At 39.9% G+C, this 17,457-nt stretch overlaps 1 protein-coding gene across 6 annotated transcripts in view; it reads right to left on the reverse strand.

The window, feature by feature from the left end:
• Positions 1-2,942: 2,942 nt before the first annotated feature.
• The window catches only part of CD44 (CD44 molecule (Indian blood group)), a 61,304-nt gene continuing 46,789 nt past the window's right edge, over positions 2,943-17,457 (reverse strand). The window contains exons 9-13 of one of the 6 annotated variants that reach the window (XM_054199722.1): positions 16,817-17,005; positions 15,786-15,965; positions 12,157-12,279; positions 10,647-10,725; positions 2,943-6,890 (exon numbers count right to left, since the gene is read on the reverse strand). In XM_054199722.1, the coding sequence (XP_054055697.1) occupies positions 6,674-6,890; positions 10,647-10,725; positions 12,157-12,279; positions 15,786-15,965; positions 16,817-17,005 (788 nt within the window). In that variant the 3' untranslated portion in view covers positions 2,943-6,673. Of the gene's footprint in view, positions 6,891-10,646; positions 10,726-12,156; positions 12,280-15,785; positions 15,966-16,816; positions 17,039-17,457 lie in introns of all 6 variants that reach the window. The other 5 variants (XM_054199723.1, XM_054199721.1, XM_054199724.1 and 2 more) reach the window with 5 other exon arrangements.

Genomic DNA, 17,457 nt, shown 5'->3' on the forward strand with positions numbered 1-17,457 from the left:
TGAACTTCGTTTCTCCTATTTTTGACTGTCATGTAACTGATGGGTAGGCTTTATATCTGTCCTCTGCGCAGGGAGGGAAGTCACCCTTCTTGAACAAAGGGTATGTTTGGTTTTTAAGTCACTAGCTGAACAAACAAGCGTCCTTATCTAGTGTTCATTTCAGACTTTCTCTTGATGACTAAAAGAAACATTAATTAGAAAATGAACCACAAAATAACTGCAGGGAAGTCGCTGATAACTATGAACTTGTCTTCGCTGATGAACGTAATGACCCACTGCTGCGAAACAAAACATACTTAATTGAGTGGATCATCGTAAACCAGTGTTACAGTAAAACAACCCCCATGTACTTGCACACCAGGATACAGATAGAAAGGCAGCAGTTAGACGCAAGTTTCCAGTGCTTGAACAAAGACAAAACAGTCAATCATTTGGAGATCCAAAAATCAAAACGCACCCAATAACTTTTTGGGTTCATTTTAAGATTTTAAAGAAAGATCTTGAAGATTTTAAAGATTTTTAAAGACTTTTTAAGATTTGCTGTGAGGCTGGTATCATTGGCAGTTGAAGTCCAGAGCACTCACAGAATACATTTCTCTCCCCTGTTGTGCTGTTGTCAGCTGAGATTCCTGTGTCTTGGATACCAGACTCAGCGATGACAGGCTCATCTTAGAAAAACTCAGGCTGAAAGACGGGCTCAGGCTGAAAGCTACTCAACACTGACTCTCTGATCTCGTTACAGGAAGGGTGCTGCTACCAATCCGCAGCAGCAGCCCTGGACCAGGTGCTTGTTACTAAAAAGGGGAGACTGATAAAAAGTGGTGAATATAAACTCAGACTTAACATCCAATCATGAGGCAAAATCTACCCAGTTTATTACTGTTTGTTCTGGGTATAATGAAAGCATGGAGTCTCGATTCCTGCGAGGAAAATGTGGTCACTGAAAATGATCCAAGCTTTTTTTTTTTCAGATTAAGCCAGAGGAAAAAAACAAAAAAAAGCCTTTTGAGTATGTGGTGCCAGAAGCTAAAGCTTGATGGCAAGTAAATTTAGATTTAAAGCTAAAACTCTGCTGTAACCAAGCCATTTATACACTGCAACATGGGACTAGCATACGGGCATTAAAGCTGACCCCACCCTGATGGCCTAAGGCAAGGCTTTCCGGCGCCGGCTACAAAATGTACAGCCTCTGGAGAAGGGATGGAAAAACGCCTTATCACACCCTTCTTTGTCGTGGGTTGCTCTGGGAGTCTGAAGGAGCTCAGGACTAAGTCAGCAGACCTGGAACCTTGAGCCCCCACTGCCATATGCTGATTTTTCCACTGTCAACCTACAGGTCCCTAACTTCAGCCGTGCCTTTGGCATCGCTTACAAGGCGGCCTCTTGCCTCACCCTTAGCACTGGAAAAAAGATGCTGGTGAGCTGAAGTCTAACTTAGGTGAGCGTTTCAGAGTGAGACTTCTCCCTAACATTCTTAAAAATGCTTGAGGGTTTTCCAATAGATGAACTTAAATTTATGTCAGATCCTATTCGACTTGACAGATCCTATTTTACTGTAAGTTTACAAAGACATTTTTTCCAATGGAAAATAAATGACTTGTAAGAATTTTATTTTAGTACAAAGGGAAAGCTATATTATGTATTAGGCGTAGTGAATCTTCCAAAAAATAAAGTAATTTTGCACAGCTAGATCTTCTATCTGGGATATTAGAATTAGCTAAAACTATGTCTATTTCTGAAAACAAGAAATAGTCATCCTCTCATTTCACAGTCTTTGTGGACTTCTTGTGATCCAAAACGTCATCATTTTAATTTTTTTCTTTTTTTTCTGAAAGAAAACACAAAACTCATTACATTCACATCAGCGTTCAATGCACAAATTTGTGTGTCAGAGAATGTATGACCATGGGTTTCACCCACCAACTTGTTCATCCAAAACCCTGTAGAGTAAGAAGTTTTAATAAAACGTTTGAGACTCCTGGAAGGTATTGCTCAGGCAAAGCCTTTCTAATGCTTGCTGGAACCATCCAGACAAAATTGAAAGAAGGGTGTGTTTGAAGTACATATGAAGCTTTCACTGCCTCTCCTTTACTTGTGCTTTAACAATAATCAGCACCTTTGAGGTCAAAGGGGCTTCTTTGACAATGGATCTGCTGCTTCAATTTCAACTTTTAAAAAAACCCCGTGCAGCAGCACAGTTGACCTACGTGGATGCCGCTGTAAGTCTGGTACTTTAAAAACAGGAAGATGAGCAAGAAGAGAAATCTTCTTGAAAACTTGCTGTTGCTAACCTTACTCCAAATGGGTGAGACAGGAAAGACAAAAATTACAGTCTCTGTGCTGTACAAAAGACACTGTTACTCATCTCTGCTAAATTTGCGCTTTGCCTCTCGTTTCTTATGGTCATAGCTGCTTACTCTCAGCATGGTGTTGGTGGGTGCCACATGCAGCATGGCACAGTAATAATGAGAAATAAGCTACCAGGAGAAAATTATTCAAGATCAGTTTGCAAATGAGGTGCTGAATGTAGAGGGTGACTTGGAGGTGGGGAGTTCACAGGAAAAGGCCAACTCTTTTTTCTTTCTCAGAGCTGTGAAACATTCAAGTGCCAAAGTCCTGGGGGTGTTGAAGGGACTTTTGCAGCAGAGCACAGAAATTTCACTCTCTTACTTCCTCTTTCAGCGACTGCATCCTCCCCCCACCCCTAATTCCCCTAGGTTCCCACCCCCAAAACACCTTTGTACAATACTTGCCAGCCCCCTAAGGAATGAGAGTTTTGTCACCCACTCCCACACAGCTGGAACTGCACCCCAAGCAAGAGCCCAGAGCAGCGTTTTTCCTGCCACCTTTTTATTCTTTTCCCCTCCTCAGAGGAAAACCAGTCAGTGCCTGTGGTTATCCAGAGGGTTTGTATTTGATTAATCAAATCTCTTGCAACCAGAGAAGTCAGAACCTTGAATTGTTTAATAAGGCTAAGAAATAATTGTTGGCTAATGGCCTAATATAGCATAAAATAAACTACCGGCTTACAAAATACCCTGATGTCTGTGTATGCTGAGGCAGAACAAAGTTCTCAGAGGATTTGATTTCTTTCCTTCATTTACAGAAAGAGTAATTAGGATCAGCCCTATCAAGGATGACCTCTGTCCCTGCCTGGCATTTTTTCTATATGCTAAAGATGCACTGGGTAATTGTCTCCTAATAATATCCCAGGTAACATGCTTTAAACTACTTGGTACAGAGGCTATTATTGTTGACAAAGGACACACAAAAGACATCCCTATCATGAGAAAAAAACTGTGCAGAAATACAAGTTTGGAACTGATGTTGTAGAAAGGGTTTAAAGCATCCGCGTAGGCAGACGTGACGGCCACATATCCTATCCCTGTTTTAATCAAACATTCCTTGTAAGATCTTCAAGAAAATACAGGTGAAGCAATCACCCTGGATTGTTTGATGAAAATTTTACATTTTCCTAAACGATGCAATCCCTCTCTTAAATATGCTTGCTGCTTTAGACAGTATTTCCATGAGAGAGGTGGTCTGGATTACACATTTATTTAAAACTCTTCGATACAAAGGAATAACACAAGCTGATCATGGGGTCTGTTCTAGGTCCAACCTGGTCTCTTCAGCATTTTTAGGAGAGCTCTTCATTCTTCCCAGGAACCAAGGGTAGACCTAGATCCAACTTGTCTCTCAGCACCCAGAAGGAAGAACTGGATCTTGCAGGGCATTGTGCTCTCCCAAATGCCGTTGGTTCCGGAGTAGCCATCAAGATCTTACTGGGTTGATCTTAAATTGGACCGAGTCATCTGCTTCTAGAGGGAAACTGAGTTAATTGCTAACTCCCAGAGCGCCTGGGGAGCCTATGGGAGGCTGACACAGCAGACAAGGTCAGGCAGCATTCAGCTGAACCTGACTTAGAGTTTGCAAGCACAAAAAATGACCCCTGGCTCACCGGTACCAAACATGAGTATCCTGCTGAATATTTCTCTCCCACTAATAATGCTGGTCTTACTTTTTATCCTCAATGTGGAATCGAGTTTATTTTTGGAAGGGTATTTTACAGTTCAATGTGGTTTTAGCAATACTATTTCTAGTTACAATTTAGAGATGATATTTTCTTTCATTCTGATTAATCTGTTAAATAAATATGCAAATATATCAAGAGCTTTATATAAAAAATACATATACACAACAGACAAGCCCTCAAATAATAAAACCAAGAATGATAAAAATATGTACTATATTACACATATGAAATGGCCATCTAGTTTTGAAACTATAATTAAACTTAATTACACATGAATCACACGATGTCTAAAAAGATTCAGCATATATAAAATAATGGCATTGACTCTGTAAAGAGAACTTGAGCATCTCCCTGTTTGAAAATATAAAAGAAGTCAACCAGTGACATTTGATAAATTAGGAAGGAGTTTGTGGATTTCTCCATTAAACATCTGAATACGGAGATAAATAACCTGCCGAAGACGACTTATTTTCTTTTAAAGAAAAATTTAGCCTTCAAAACAATGAAATATCTCCTTTCTGTTGAGACCTATATTCAATTAGGATTTGAAGAGAGGAATAATTCTTCCTCTGAACGTCCATACTTAGTGAAATGAGCACATAACACCAATTTAAACACAGCCTTCAACAGACCATTTTGATTTATAATGACAAATAGAAAAGCTTGCTTAAAAACATTACAGGAATTAAACAAAAATAAACACACGGAGTAAACAGACTTCCCACTGCACGGTTCAGTATTAAAATACATGAAGGATGGAGAAGTCTGACAGCGGACTACAAGTACCGATAGCGTAAATCACCTTGACCTCAGGCTTCACCTTGTTTAAACACTTTCGGACCGCAGGCTGCGTGACTCTTCATAAATGAAACATGCTGACCTACCTAAAGTCAGAAACCATCCTATGTGTTCTTTAAAATCACACCTCATCTTGGGACCTTTTGCCCAGGTGTAAATTGCCCTTGAGATCTGCCTGCAGATACCAGGGCACTCGGCAAGTCGATGAAACACATGGGGAACTGCTGGAGGGCTGTGCCCGAGAAATACAACCAATAGTCTTGTACTTTATGTTCCAGTGAAGATCAGTGCTAGCTGATGCTAGTATTTAGCCAGCTGAATACTCAACCTCCAAATTGCTTCAGATGGAGAACATAACATGTTTTAGCAGAACAGTTCTGAAGACAGGTGCTATTTCTATTGGACAGGAACGCTCTAGTAACCCTGCTATAGTATATTCCCGACCCCACAACTGACACAGACCACTGGTTGGAATGACCTTATACTGTTTTTACTTGCATTTTTTTGAGGCAGCCCAATTAGAAGTTATTATTCTCCCTCCATTCCAATATGCTTTCTTAAAAATGGCACAGACCACTGGCAGTAAATAATTTTCTTTCTGACAATTCATATCTATATAATGCACAGCATCATAGCTTAACACAAATACTTTACATAACAGACACATACGGACAAAACAAAAGCATGTAACAATGCAGCTACTTTACTGTATTACAGGGCTGGGAGAGTTTCCTTTAATTTTCTTTGATCTTTTCTGTAGAATTTAAACTCCTGGTACCAGTAAGCAAGCAATGTTTCTTTCGGTAATTTTAAAAAGCAGAGGGAAAAATGTGGGTGAAATAGAATTCAGAGGAAGTGAGCGAGATCACAGAAAGGCAATTTTTAAAATATCAGCAAACTGGTGTAACATAATACTTATAGGGAAAATAAGTTTTACTAGGCTCAGCATCTCCTAAGTGAAATGGAGCAGAAGAAGATAGAGACCTATTCTTCAGGAATAAAATACTGATGTCTTCCCTAATGATCTCCAATTGTTTGATTTGTGCATGTGTGATAGAGCTGGGGTCATTCTGTTTTATTCATTATCCTAACAGACTCATTAAAAACATGCACAAACTATGACCAATGAAAGGGGAAGAGCAACGAACACCTCAAAAACTCAAGGATAACTGTCTAGATTGTTAGGATAATAAAGTATCAGCTCATGTTTTCATCTCTTTATTCCCCCTGCCAAGAAGACTTGACCACAGATGTTTTGTCCTTCCGGGTTTCCCTCATTGCAGACCAAGCCGGAAAGCATTATAAAATGTCACTTCTTGTTTATACTGGCAGACTCTTGATTGCACCTACTGCTTTTCCTGGCTGGAAGGCATTGCTGAAGGATTCTGATGTTTTAGACATTGTATAGGAGGCCTTTTTGGTTTAAACTTGATTTTTGTTCTTGACATTTGTTCCTCACTGACTCTTGTACCATGGCAAGTTTAGTACCTTAAATGCCTGTAAGGTGGAGTGACTGGATACTTCTGGAGCTCCGCACAGCAAAGACTCTCCATCTGGGGAACAATGACATAAACTTCCTCCTAACACCCAGGACACAGTAAGTGTCCTCTGTGGAGGAATGGGGAACTGAAAACATTATGCAACTCTCGGGGGCTGATTTCAGAAAGCAAATGTCAATTTTGTAACTCAGACATTATTGTAAAGTGATTAAAAATGAATAAAACTTATATTTAATTATGTTCAAAAGACATCAGTAGCACAGTGCATCTGTGAATTCCTGTCCAAGTTCCATGTGATTTTGATTTCCCCAGCTCTGATCTACTTGTCAACTTGGTACCATTACACTCCACTCTTCATGTCAAGCTCCTGATGATTTTGTGTTTCATTAACGGTCAGGAATTCATCACATGCTCCTGTTGGGTCAGTTGATGGTTCTTTATGAACCAAGTGCACCATTTCTTGTGATTTGCTGGCATCTCCATTTAATCCACTCGTCTTCCTGTCCTCCACTGCCCCTTTACCATTGTTAATCACGAGCTTTTTCTTCTGCCCACATCTAGAAAGAAATAAAAAGAAAGTAAGTACTGTAAATGGAGACTATCAGAAATATGAAAAAAATTGAAAGTCAATATTTAGGAAAAAGCACCTGGAAATGAAACTTGTCTTTGCCAGTGCAGACTTATACAGCACTAAGTGTAAAGTTTCTCCATATTGCATATTTTATTTTTGAAAGCATCCACCACCATATGTGTAAAATTTGGCAGGAGGTCACTTATTTGTTTTGTATCTATTGTTACTACAGATAGGAATAACATGCATTACTCAAAGCTAGAAAATATTTTCTAACATTTGGATATATCCACATTTATGAACTTTGCATATACCCCACTATAAGGGCAGGGTCATTCTAAAACCAGACTTGGGACCACAACTTTGAAAATGCTAAAGTCCTTGAGATATCAGAAAATTTGGATCAAGCTCTCACCTACAAGATAACTTTTTCTTCTTTGGCATAGGCCACTAGGCATTTCGGGCCTAGAAGCCTGCCAACAGCAAGGAAATCTGGAGAACTTTTCTTGCTACTATCAACAGCATAGCTCCTTATGATATTAAGGTAGGAAATAGCTACTGTGCTTTTACACACTAGCTACTACCCTCACTGCAGTGCTGCCCAATAAACTCTATATGTAGCTCTGAATGAACACACACTCTCTCTCTTTTTAAAAGTCAACAGTCCAAAACTGATGCTTGCTGGTCAATGTGGGCTGGGTATTCCTCAGGGTAGTAAAAGAGTACTCGTTACACAGCTGTCAGATTTGCCCCAGACTGTTAAGATGGTTCTCTGGCTACACAGTGCTGAACACAGTGACAAAGGATGAGGAGAAGGCTGAGGTACTTAATGCCTTCTTTGCCTCAGTCTTCAGTAGTATAACCAGTTGTTTGCGAGCACACAGACCCAGCCTGTATTTCTGCTTGGGATTGCCCTCACCCACATGCAGGACCTTGCACTTGGCCTTGTTGAATTTCATGAGGTTTGCACAGGCCCACCACTCAAGCCCATCAAAGTCCCTTTGGATGGCATCCCTTCCCTCCAGTGTGTTGACTACTCCACACAGCCTGGTGTTGTCGTCAGACTTGCTGAGGGTGTACTCAATCCCACTGTTCGTGTCACCGACATACACATTAAACAGCGCTGGTCTCAGTACCAACACCTGAGGATCATCGGTCGTCACTAGTCTCCACTTGGACATTGAGCCATTGGCCCGCAACTGTTTGAGTGTGGCTATCCAGCCAATTCCTTATCTACCGAGTGGTCCATCTGTCAAATCCGGGTCTCTCCAATTTACAAGGATGTCGCGCGGGACAGCGTCGAACGTCTTGCACAAGGCCAGGCAGTAGATGTCAGTTACTTATCCACCAAAGCTGTAACCCCATTGTAGAAGGCCATGATATGCCTTTAGTGATGCCATGTTGACTGTCATGAATCACATCCTTATTTTTTGTGCCTTAGCATAGTTTCCAGGAGGATCTGCTCCACGATCTTGCTAGGCACAGAGGTAAGACCAACCAGCCTATGTTTCCTGAGGTCTTCCTTTATTCCCTTTTTGAAAAATAGGGGTTATGTTTCCCTTTTTCCAATCAGTGGGAACTTATGACAAACATCGATTTAAAAAGAAAAAGGAAATAATATAGCCAAGTAATTTTCTATTCACTGAGAAGGGCCAATTGCTTGTTTGAAATGCTTGAATTTATGCCATATTGACATTCTAACTAGAAAGGTTAAATCTATTGATTTCTGAACCAGGAAGTTAACTACCTTGAAACCAAGGCCTGCCCTTCATTAGGCTTTTTTCAGACAACCTGAAGGAGGCTGAAATGGGGATGCTGCAGTTAGCATTCGTTTAAAAAATGGTGCAGCTGACAGAAAAAGCTCTGAACGTTCTTAGTTTTAAAATAAAGTAATGCTTGAAATGTTCTCAACTGACTGCTCAGCTAACACTGAAATGCTCGATCCTCCTTTCTCAGCTATCCAGTTTTCTTACAGCACTGCTGCAGTGTTAGTTTCAGGTTAGTTGCCATTCACGTGCAGTCTGCTGACTGCACAGTAACTACCTCTCTGTGGATTTTCAGCATATTATCACTTAACAGAATAGATGAAGAAAAGATCTGTGACTTACTCCTATTATCATTCGGATCCTGATAAAGTGAAAGAAAAATTCCACTTATTTCAAGCATACCAGAGTATGTCCCTGCTTCAAAACGTTTTCCTCACAGTGATTAACACATATTACTAGGTTCTAATCTATGCATTTGCAGACATACGTGCACCCACATTCTCTTTCTCTCTTTGCGACTCACTCCCAGCTGCACGGAAGCTCTAAGTAAAAGATATGTTTTCCATTCGTGGTACAATTTACAGCTCTGAGATTGTTTCATTTCTTGTCAGATGCAATCTATAATTAGCTGTAGTGGCCCTGTTTGTCTGTTCCTATGGTGACGCTGGGTTGAGAGGGAGGAAACAATGGCAGTATCTACTTTTAAAGGCACAACAGAGTAACATATAAATAAATAAGCCATGCTGTTTGGGCTATGTACCTCCAGAATCACTTCACAGAAAGAAAGTTGTAGAGTTTTCTGCCTCACCATATGCTTGATAGCTTTCTTATTTCAACAGGTCTCCAATGATACTGTCAGAGAAGCACCAATACTGTGGATACAGTCACCGGGCAAGCATACCCAGTGGCATCTCACTACTGACTTCAGCAAAACTGCATCAGTTTGCTCTGTCTGACAATTTGGCATTTAGCTTGCACGGTTTTGTGTCATAGAAGCCTTCTGTATGGGCAGGGACTGCCTGGGTTGCTCCCTCACCACGGTGGCAGTGCTTTATTCTAGCACTCATGCCACACTTTAGAGGACCTTGACACTATTTCCCAGAAGCATTAACAAGCTCTTTCCTTCAGCCCACAGACTAGGAATAAATTTGCTCACTGCCTCCTCAACAAAAATCTCCACATATTAATCTCAACATATAATACAATCTATTGTATTCAAGTAGAAAATAGTTACTCCGTCACAGTGTTACTTTACCATTCAAGTAGCAAAAAGTTGTGTAAGACAATTGAGAAGTAACCTCAGAACAGCCCCCAGAGAAAAGAAAGAGTTAAGAACATTACAGCCTATTCTTTAGGCTAGCGTTTTGTTCACGTTTCCTGGCTAACTTTGCTCTCAGATCACTGCAACTTTCTATTCCTCAGCTTCTTCATCTGTGAAGTGGAGTGAATGAAGCCGTTGAGTGCTCTGATAGCAATGTTAGTATACATCCCTCTGACTGCCAGCTGTGATACTGCCTTTTCTTTGCAAGGAACAAATTAATCCTTTGACAGAGATTGTCTAATACAGCCCTTCACACTGCACACAGACACACTGTTAATGGTGGAAGATTATACCCAGCTCATCCTGTAGTTGCTACTGTCTGTGTCCATCTCACATAGTTTTCACTCCCAGCGGACAGGATTTTCCTACTAATAAGTAATAGTTAGAGAATAACTAATTCTCTGTGATCTATATACAGTTAGTTTCCGTTTACAAGTAAAGACCAAACGGTTAATACAGCTACTGACTTTGCATGGTTCCATATGAGTGTGAAGACTGAGGTGTGACCTGGGCCTTCTCATCCCAAGTCACACAGCTTGGCAGAGAAAGCTCTTTCCCATGTTACACTACTCTGCTCTTTCACAAAGCTTTGAAGCCTTACGATGAAGAAAATAGCAAGGTAGTTTGTTTTGAAAAAGTAAAGGGGCTGCCTTACCTTCTCCGACTGTTAACAGCAATGCACACTGCAAGAATCAACGCAAGTGCCACAAGAGCAGCAACTATGATCAGCCATTCTGTGGGGAGGGTTGAGAGAGGGGAGGAGAGTGTGTTAGCGTATCTCATGTAGTTTTGACGTTTCACACAACTGTAAGAACACAAGCTCTTTTATATTCTTTAAGCTGTCAGACTTTTTTTCCTAGCTTGCATGAACGTTTGCTTTACAAAGTGCTTCTGTGCAAATCAAATACATTTTCATCGTTCAGCTATATGTAGGCCAGCTCAGATGAAATATCCCATCACTGTTAGTACCTATAAGCACTGTACTTTGGTGGGCATAGGCGAAGAGGAGTTGTATCCCCGATTTACTCCAAGAGCAAAAGAAAAGACTTAGCAATGAGACACCTGCAATCCTAGGCACAAAAGCAGGATGACTTTCAGGTAGAATGAACTGTTCATTCTTTTAATTTAAAATCTTACTTTATTTTGGGGGCAAACTCTGAAAAAAAGCGGAATTACAAAACTAGACGGGACCCTAAGAGGTCATGTCAGTTACATTTCACTCCAGTGAAACGGGGTCAATAAGAAGATGGCTGAGGAATATTCCATTTCTTTTAACATTTTTAGGAAAGGAGATGCCACAACCTTCCCAGTGGCCTATTCTTTATGCTGTCCTACCATTATAGATAGGCATCCTCTTCTAAGAGCTATCTATCTCCTTTATTCTGTTTGAAACAAGTCTCCCTTGTTTAACAAGTTTCCTATGTTTTATTTGAAACAAATTGTTTCTTCTAATTTGTTAATTATTACTCCTCCCTGGTGATAAACAGATAAGCATTCATTTTTTTTAGCATAATTTTCTCATATCTCCCTTCAGGTTTCTCTGAAAATGATAAGTTCTTCAAAAGGTGCTTCGAAGTTACCTTTCCAAAATTTTCTTTGTGCTCTTCTCCATTTTTTTTTCTATGTGATTAACACAATGCCTTGAACTGAAAACAGAGCTTCAGCTCTGGACTTGGTAGGCTTAAATAGAGTGGGATAATTACCTTATCTGTTCTATGAATTACTTTACTGCTAATATGTCCCAGAATACATTTGCGTTTCTTTGCAATTGTGTCATGGTGTTGGCTTCTTTCTATTCCATTTTAATCTGCAAGATTTATTCTGCAACACTCAGGTTATTATTTTCAGCAAACATTCTTGTGGATATGATATTTTGCATATACCTTTACTGAATTTTGCCTGATTTCATATCAATTTATAAAGGTTATTTGGATCTTAGTCCAGTTCTCCAAATGCATGATTTCTCTCATCATGATACTGCTGGAAAATTATATGTATTACAACATGCTCCATTTTTCAGACTACTAGTGAAAATACTGAATATCATCTGACTCGGAACAAAGTCTGAACAACCGTACCAGACCTACATTTTCATCTCTTACTTCAGTTGATATTAATACAATTCTGTGCTTATATTGTTAAAACATATTACTTCAAAAACCTACCTGGTACCTGGGCTGACCTTTGTTGTGAAACTATTTTTGTTGTGGTGGTCTCTCCGGGGAAAGTAGTGGATTCATAATGTCCCTTGTGTGGTCCTTCATTACCATATATACTGGAGGTAGATCCTAAAGAACAAAACTATCTGTTAGGCCAAATACGCTTAGTGAATATTTAACAGTGAGGTACAAAGTCTATGACTTTTGCAATTAAAAAAACATATTCTAGAAAGTTCATGCTGAAGTCATTAAAAAGTATTTATACCGAAAACTATTACATAGACTATAATCATCATACTCATCTGAACTATGGCCGGTTTTAGCTTTGTGAATAACAAAACTCATGCTTTTCCCCTCCTGTCTCTCATGTGTTTCAGTTTTGATTATGCTATACTTTTGTGAACCAAAATGCAATTATAATTGCCTAGAATTTTTCTGGAGAACATGTAAAGACATGTGAGTGTTGTCAACTTTTTGAAGAGGCTTTTGTCATACACGTCAAACATGTGTGTTCCATGGGGAAAAGAGAGTGAGAATAGAAGAGAGAGAGAGAGAGAGAGAGATAGAAAGAACGAACTTTACTTTTTTATTTGAACTTAAAATGACCAATAGGGAGAAATCTTGAAACTTTTAATTTTATTCCTACACAGGATAAAACTGCATTTCAAAAACTCTAATGCTTTCATAAAATACAATAGTTCTCTGAGTGGTTTTAAATTTGATAGCTATGAATAGAGTGGGACTTTAAAAATTCAAAATATTGTTCCTAACAGAAAAAATGCTCTTTGTAAACTTAAGGATGGATCCCCCTGTCCTTTTCAATAAGTTGTGTAATTTGGTTCTAAGACGGTATTAGATCTTAAATCAAAATGCATAGTTCCAGACTTAAGTATTTGCTATGCTGGCCATACCACTTGAACTTTTATGCAATTACATTTCTGGCCCACACTGTTGCCATACGGGTATCCCAAGTCTAAAATTACCAGCTGACTATAGATATAGTGATTTTGTTTGGGACTACTGCTTCATCATCACTACGAAAAAGATGTTAGAGACCTCCACCTCTCTGAATTCTTCCAGATTCTAACAGAGCAAATTAAGCACTTACTTACTCTAATCAGCTGTAAAGTTCTTTTTCTTTAACACACATTGCAACTCGTTTCTAGCCAGCATTTCTGATCTCATTTCCTAATAGCAGCTGGCAAATACAAAAATGAGAAGCACATTTTTTCCCTCTGTTAAGCTCAGCCAACAAGTAGTTAATGAATCTTTCAGATGTTTTCATTATTTTTATTAACAAGAAACTTACTGACTGGTGAGTTGTTTTGTGCTATCTCACCACAAAGGATGGAGCACTCATTCAGCAGCTAAGGGTCCTCCTCTGGCCTCCAAGAAAGCTGACCACGAGGAACATACTCACTTGCCTACCCCACACACCAGCAGGTTTTTTTTAAGGTGCTTTATATCATCCTTGAGAAATGCCAGAGGTTTTCCACCACAAAGCCCCTCAGAAAGACACTCAGACATTTATTGAAATTTATGCGCTTAGAGAACTGCTACATTCACCCTTCCCCTCCCCTGAGCACTGAGAAGCAGCAGCAGGATTCAGGCATGTCCCCTGCTGTTCTGGCTCTGCGGAGGTGCTTGCAAGCGAGAGGGAGGGATCCTCAAAAGCTCATTTCGTTCTGATGACATACTAGATTTCTTTCTTTTGACAGTTATTTTTTGGGTTCCTACAGTGGACTGATTTGTTATTCCATGGACGCTTGGACAACAGGTCAGTCATTAGTGTGATGTCAGACCACAGCTTAAATATTGCTGTAGAGAAAAAGGAAGTGAAAGACAGCATTATAGTACATCAAGCCATTCATTTGTTCAGAGAAAGCCTTTAACTATACTCTGCCAACACATTCATGAATCTTTTCCATTCCTTTACAGCTATATGGGGTGACATTACAAATTAATGACCCCTTAAATAAATAAACTATTTAAGATGATGGTAGTGTCCCAGTGATTCCCTTGTACTAGGTTTTTTAACAAGCGCCAAGAGAAGATAAATGAAAAAAGGAAGAGTTTTGGGAATATGGTATTATGAGCCTTTGCCAGGGCACTGACAATGCAAAGATTTGATGCAGACGTTCGCCTTGAAAATGATCTTCAAACCAGTTCTTACAGGTTTTATCTGCTCAAAACAGAAAGTAGCAAAATTTTTTTCATAGTGTGTAATGTCTGCACATAAAATTAAGGAGGCAGCTTGGATTAGTTAAATGAAAAGGGCAGCAAAATCAAGAAATGAGTTTGTTTTAGTAGGAAACCATTATTAAAAATAGATTTATCTTTTCAATAAAATTCTGTCAGACACATATGTTGCACTTGTATTGCTGTGCTTATGTCAAAACACTATAACTCAGGAAATTTTCATATGGTTGATTTTATGGGGTTTATATAAAATTCTGAAAAAAAAAGAAAAGTAGGCCAAATTCTACTTGACAATGTATGAATTACATACAGAAGTTGTGGATGTCCCATTATGAAGGTGTTCAAGGCCAGGCTGGACGGGGCTTTGAGCAATCTGGTCTAGTGGAAGGTGTCCCTGCCCATGGCAGGAGGGTTGTGACTAGATGATCTTTAAGGTCCCTTCCAACCCAAATCAATCTATGATTCTATGAATTAACAGATATTAATTAATTAATTAGTAACAGAATTATCTTTAAAGTGTTTGCTGTATAATGCCATCAGAATATTGGTACATAATCTTGCTTATGTGCAAAGTATGTCCACAGAGCATTGGCCAAAATCTACCCTGGGATGGCTTAGTGGACTAACCAAGAAAGTGCATGAAAATAGTATTTGAATTAGTGTGCATGAGAAGTAGCATTTGGAAAAAACCTTACTGTTAGGATGATTATTTGTATGGAAAATGCATTTGGGTATAAGGAAAAGTCCCTTCATTTCCCGTACTATTAACATGTGACTACATACACAAAAAAAGAAAGGTTGTATACAGTGTAATAAGACTTTTACTGTTAACTGCCCTAACTCCCTCAGAAGAATAACCCTTTAAAAAAAAGTTGTTCCCAACTTCTAATGTCAGTAATAGCCCAGTAACATAGCTATAATTAATCACCCGCAAGATACCAACAGCAAATACACCTAGGAAAAATAAGGTTTCACAGAGAATTACCTTTCTTTTGATACATGCTCAACCAATGTAGTGGGAATACAGATGAGGGGAAAAGCGACTGACAGTTAAGTGTTACATAGCTATCATTTGTGCCCAGCAAAAAAAAAAGACAACGTGCTATCACGTATGTATGGGCATGAGGAGAAAGTTTACACTTGCTCACTGTAATAGTTGTGTTACCACATACAGATAACAGCATATAAGAAAAGGTTATTTGGAAAACATCATTTTCAGCCTTTTAGCAAACGTCCTCTGCTTTGCACAGGAAGAGATGCCCTTTAATGACTTCTTATAAAGAGGTTATAAACAATAATAAAACCCCAAAAGGAAATAACAATATGACAATAATTTACAATTATGGTTAGTACACATGATTTTGGACCATCGCCATTGTACAGAATAATAACTGACTGACGGAAAAATGAAAATGTTCATAATTTGTAGTTCTTACTAGTAGGAAGAGAGGTCTGCAATTGGTTAAGACGATCTTCAATGCCTGGGAAAACTCCAGGTATCCAACTGACATGGGAACTATCTGTGGTGTTTCCTTGTTCACTTTCACTTCCAGATGGAGTGGCAGGTGCCAGTGGTTCCTTGGTTGCTTTCTCTCGGTTAACATCATCCACGGACTCTGTGATTGCCATGATGACGGCATGATCAGCTTTAAAAGTGAGCGCTCACAACACCACCACCCACATTATTTCCCTTTCCTGTACCACAGCAAGCCAGAAAGTAAGTTCATTTTCTTCATTCAAAGCGCAGAAGGAAAGAAGACATGAAGGATTCCCCTTCTTCCACACTGTCACTGGCTTCTGAGAGACCCTTAAGCACCACATACATACTCCCCGTGTTGGAGGGAGACATTGGCTACATACACAGATCCCAGTGACAGATGGAGAGGGAAGACCTTCAGAAGAAGAGACCACAGTAGCAACAACCTGACCCTGTAACTCAGGAGTGAGCGGCCATACTGCAGCCAGATCCATGGTGGTCTTGCCTAGAAATCCACCGGTGAGGAAGAGTAAGGAATTGAAAGCAGAATTTATGGGACGTAATTCTTCTATGTTTGCCCTGCCCTCACCGCTGGGAAAGCACTTCCCCAGAGATAGGGCTGCTTCTGAGTCACAGGAACAAGCCATCTGATTAACCCACCAAAGCACCTCCACCACACCAACGATGGGGCCAAAGCATATCAAACCAGATCCCACTGATACGCAAGAAAGGAAGATGGGGTTGGGGATTCAGAATCACCAAAGCATGTGTCTTGCAGAACAGTCAGGAGGCCACCAAGGAACATGCTTCAGCAAAGGATAGAAACTGCCAAGTGTACCAGCAAGGACTCCCTTATGCCTTGTCCAGAAGGTAATTTTATCAACAGCAAAAATCCTACCACAGCAAATCCACAGTGAGAATGTAGACCCCCAGGATGAGAAAGATACTGAAAGGAGTCAATTTCAGAAGAAATAAGGTCTCATTTCTCACCAGGCATGAGAAATGTGTATGATCCGTTATTCTTACTGGTACTCGTCAGAGGAGAGTCATCACCAGCTTTGTTTGTACTAGCTGTGGTCCTGGTGAGGACCTCATCCCCAGGGGCATCTCTGGAATGCGTGATGCCTTCAGTGCCCTGTCCCGGTTCATTATCTGAAGGCAGAGATGGCTGAGTCGGGTCTTCATGGTGGTCACGTCCAGAAGAGGCAACAGCTGTTACCATGATGATTTAATCAGATGATAATTCCACGTGTGTACTGCCGTGCCCCTCCCATTCCTACCAGGTTCAAGTCTCCTGTTTGCTTTAAACCACTGCTACCCTTTTCTCAACACAAAAGAAGAGAAGGGAGACCTTCTGTCCTCTCATACATCATCACCGCTCTCTCAATATATTGATCAGATATTTTCATTGTCTATTCTCATCCACTTTTTTACTTAATTAAAAAGATTCCTAAGGACAGTGGACACAGGGATAGGACATAGAGACAGCAGTCAGGAGAAATCCCTGACCTGTGTCTGATGGTGGCCACAGATCCTCAGCTTCAGGGACTGTCAAATGCTGCTACAGTGGGTTTTATGTTATGTCAGTACTGACAGTAAAGAACCCTTTCTACAGGCATTGATTCCTCTTT

The sequence above is a fragment of the Rissa tridactyla genome, chromosome 4 (genome assembly GCF_028500815.1).
Source record: "Rissa tridactyla isolate bRisTri1 chromosome 4, bRisTri1.patW.cur.20221130, whole genome shotgun sequence".
NCBI lineage: Eukaryota > Metazoa > Chordata > Aves > Charadriiformes > Laridae > Rissa > Rissa tridactyla.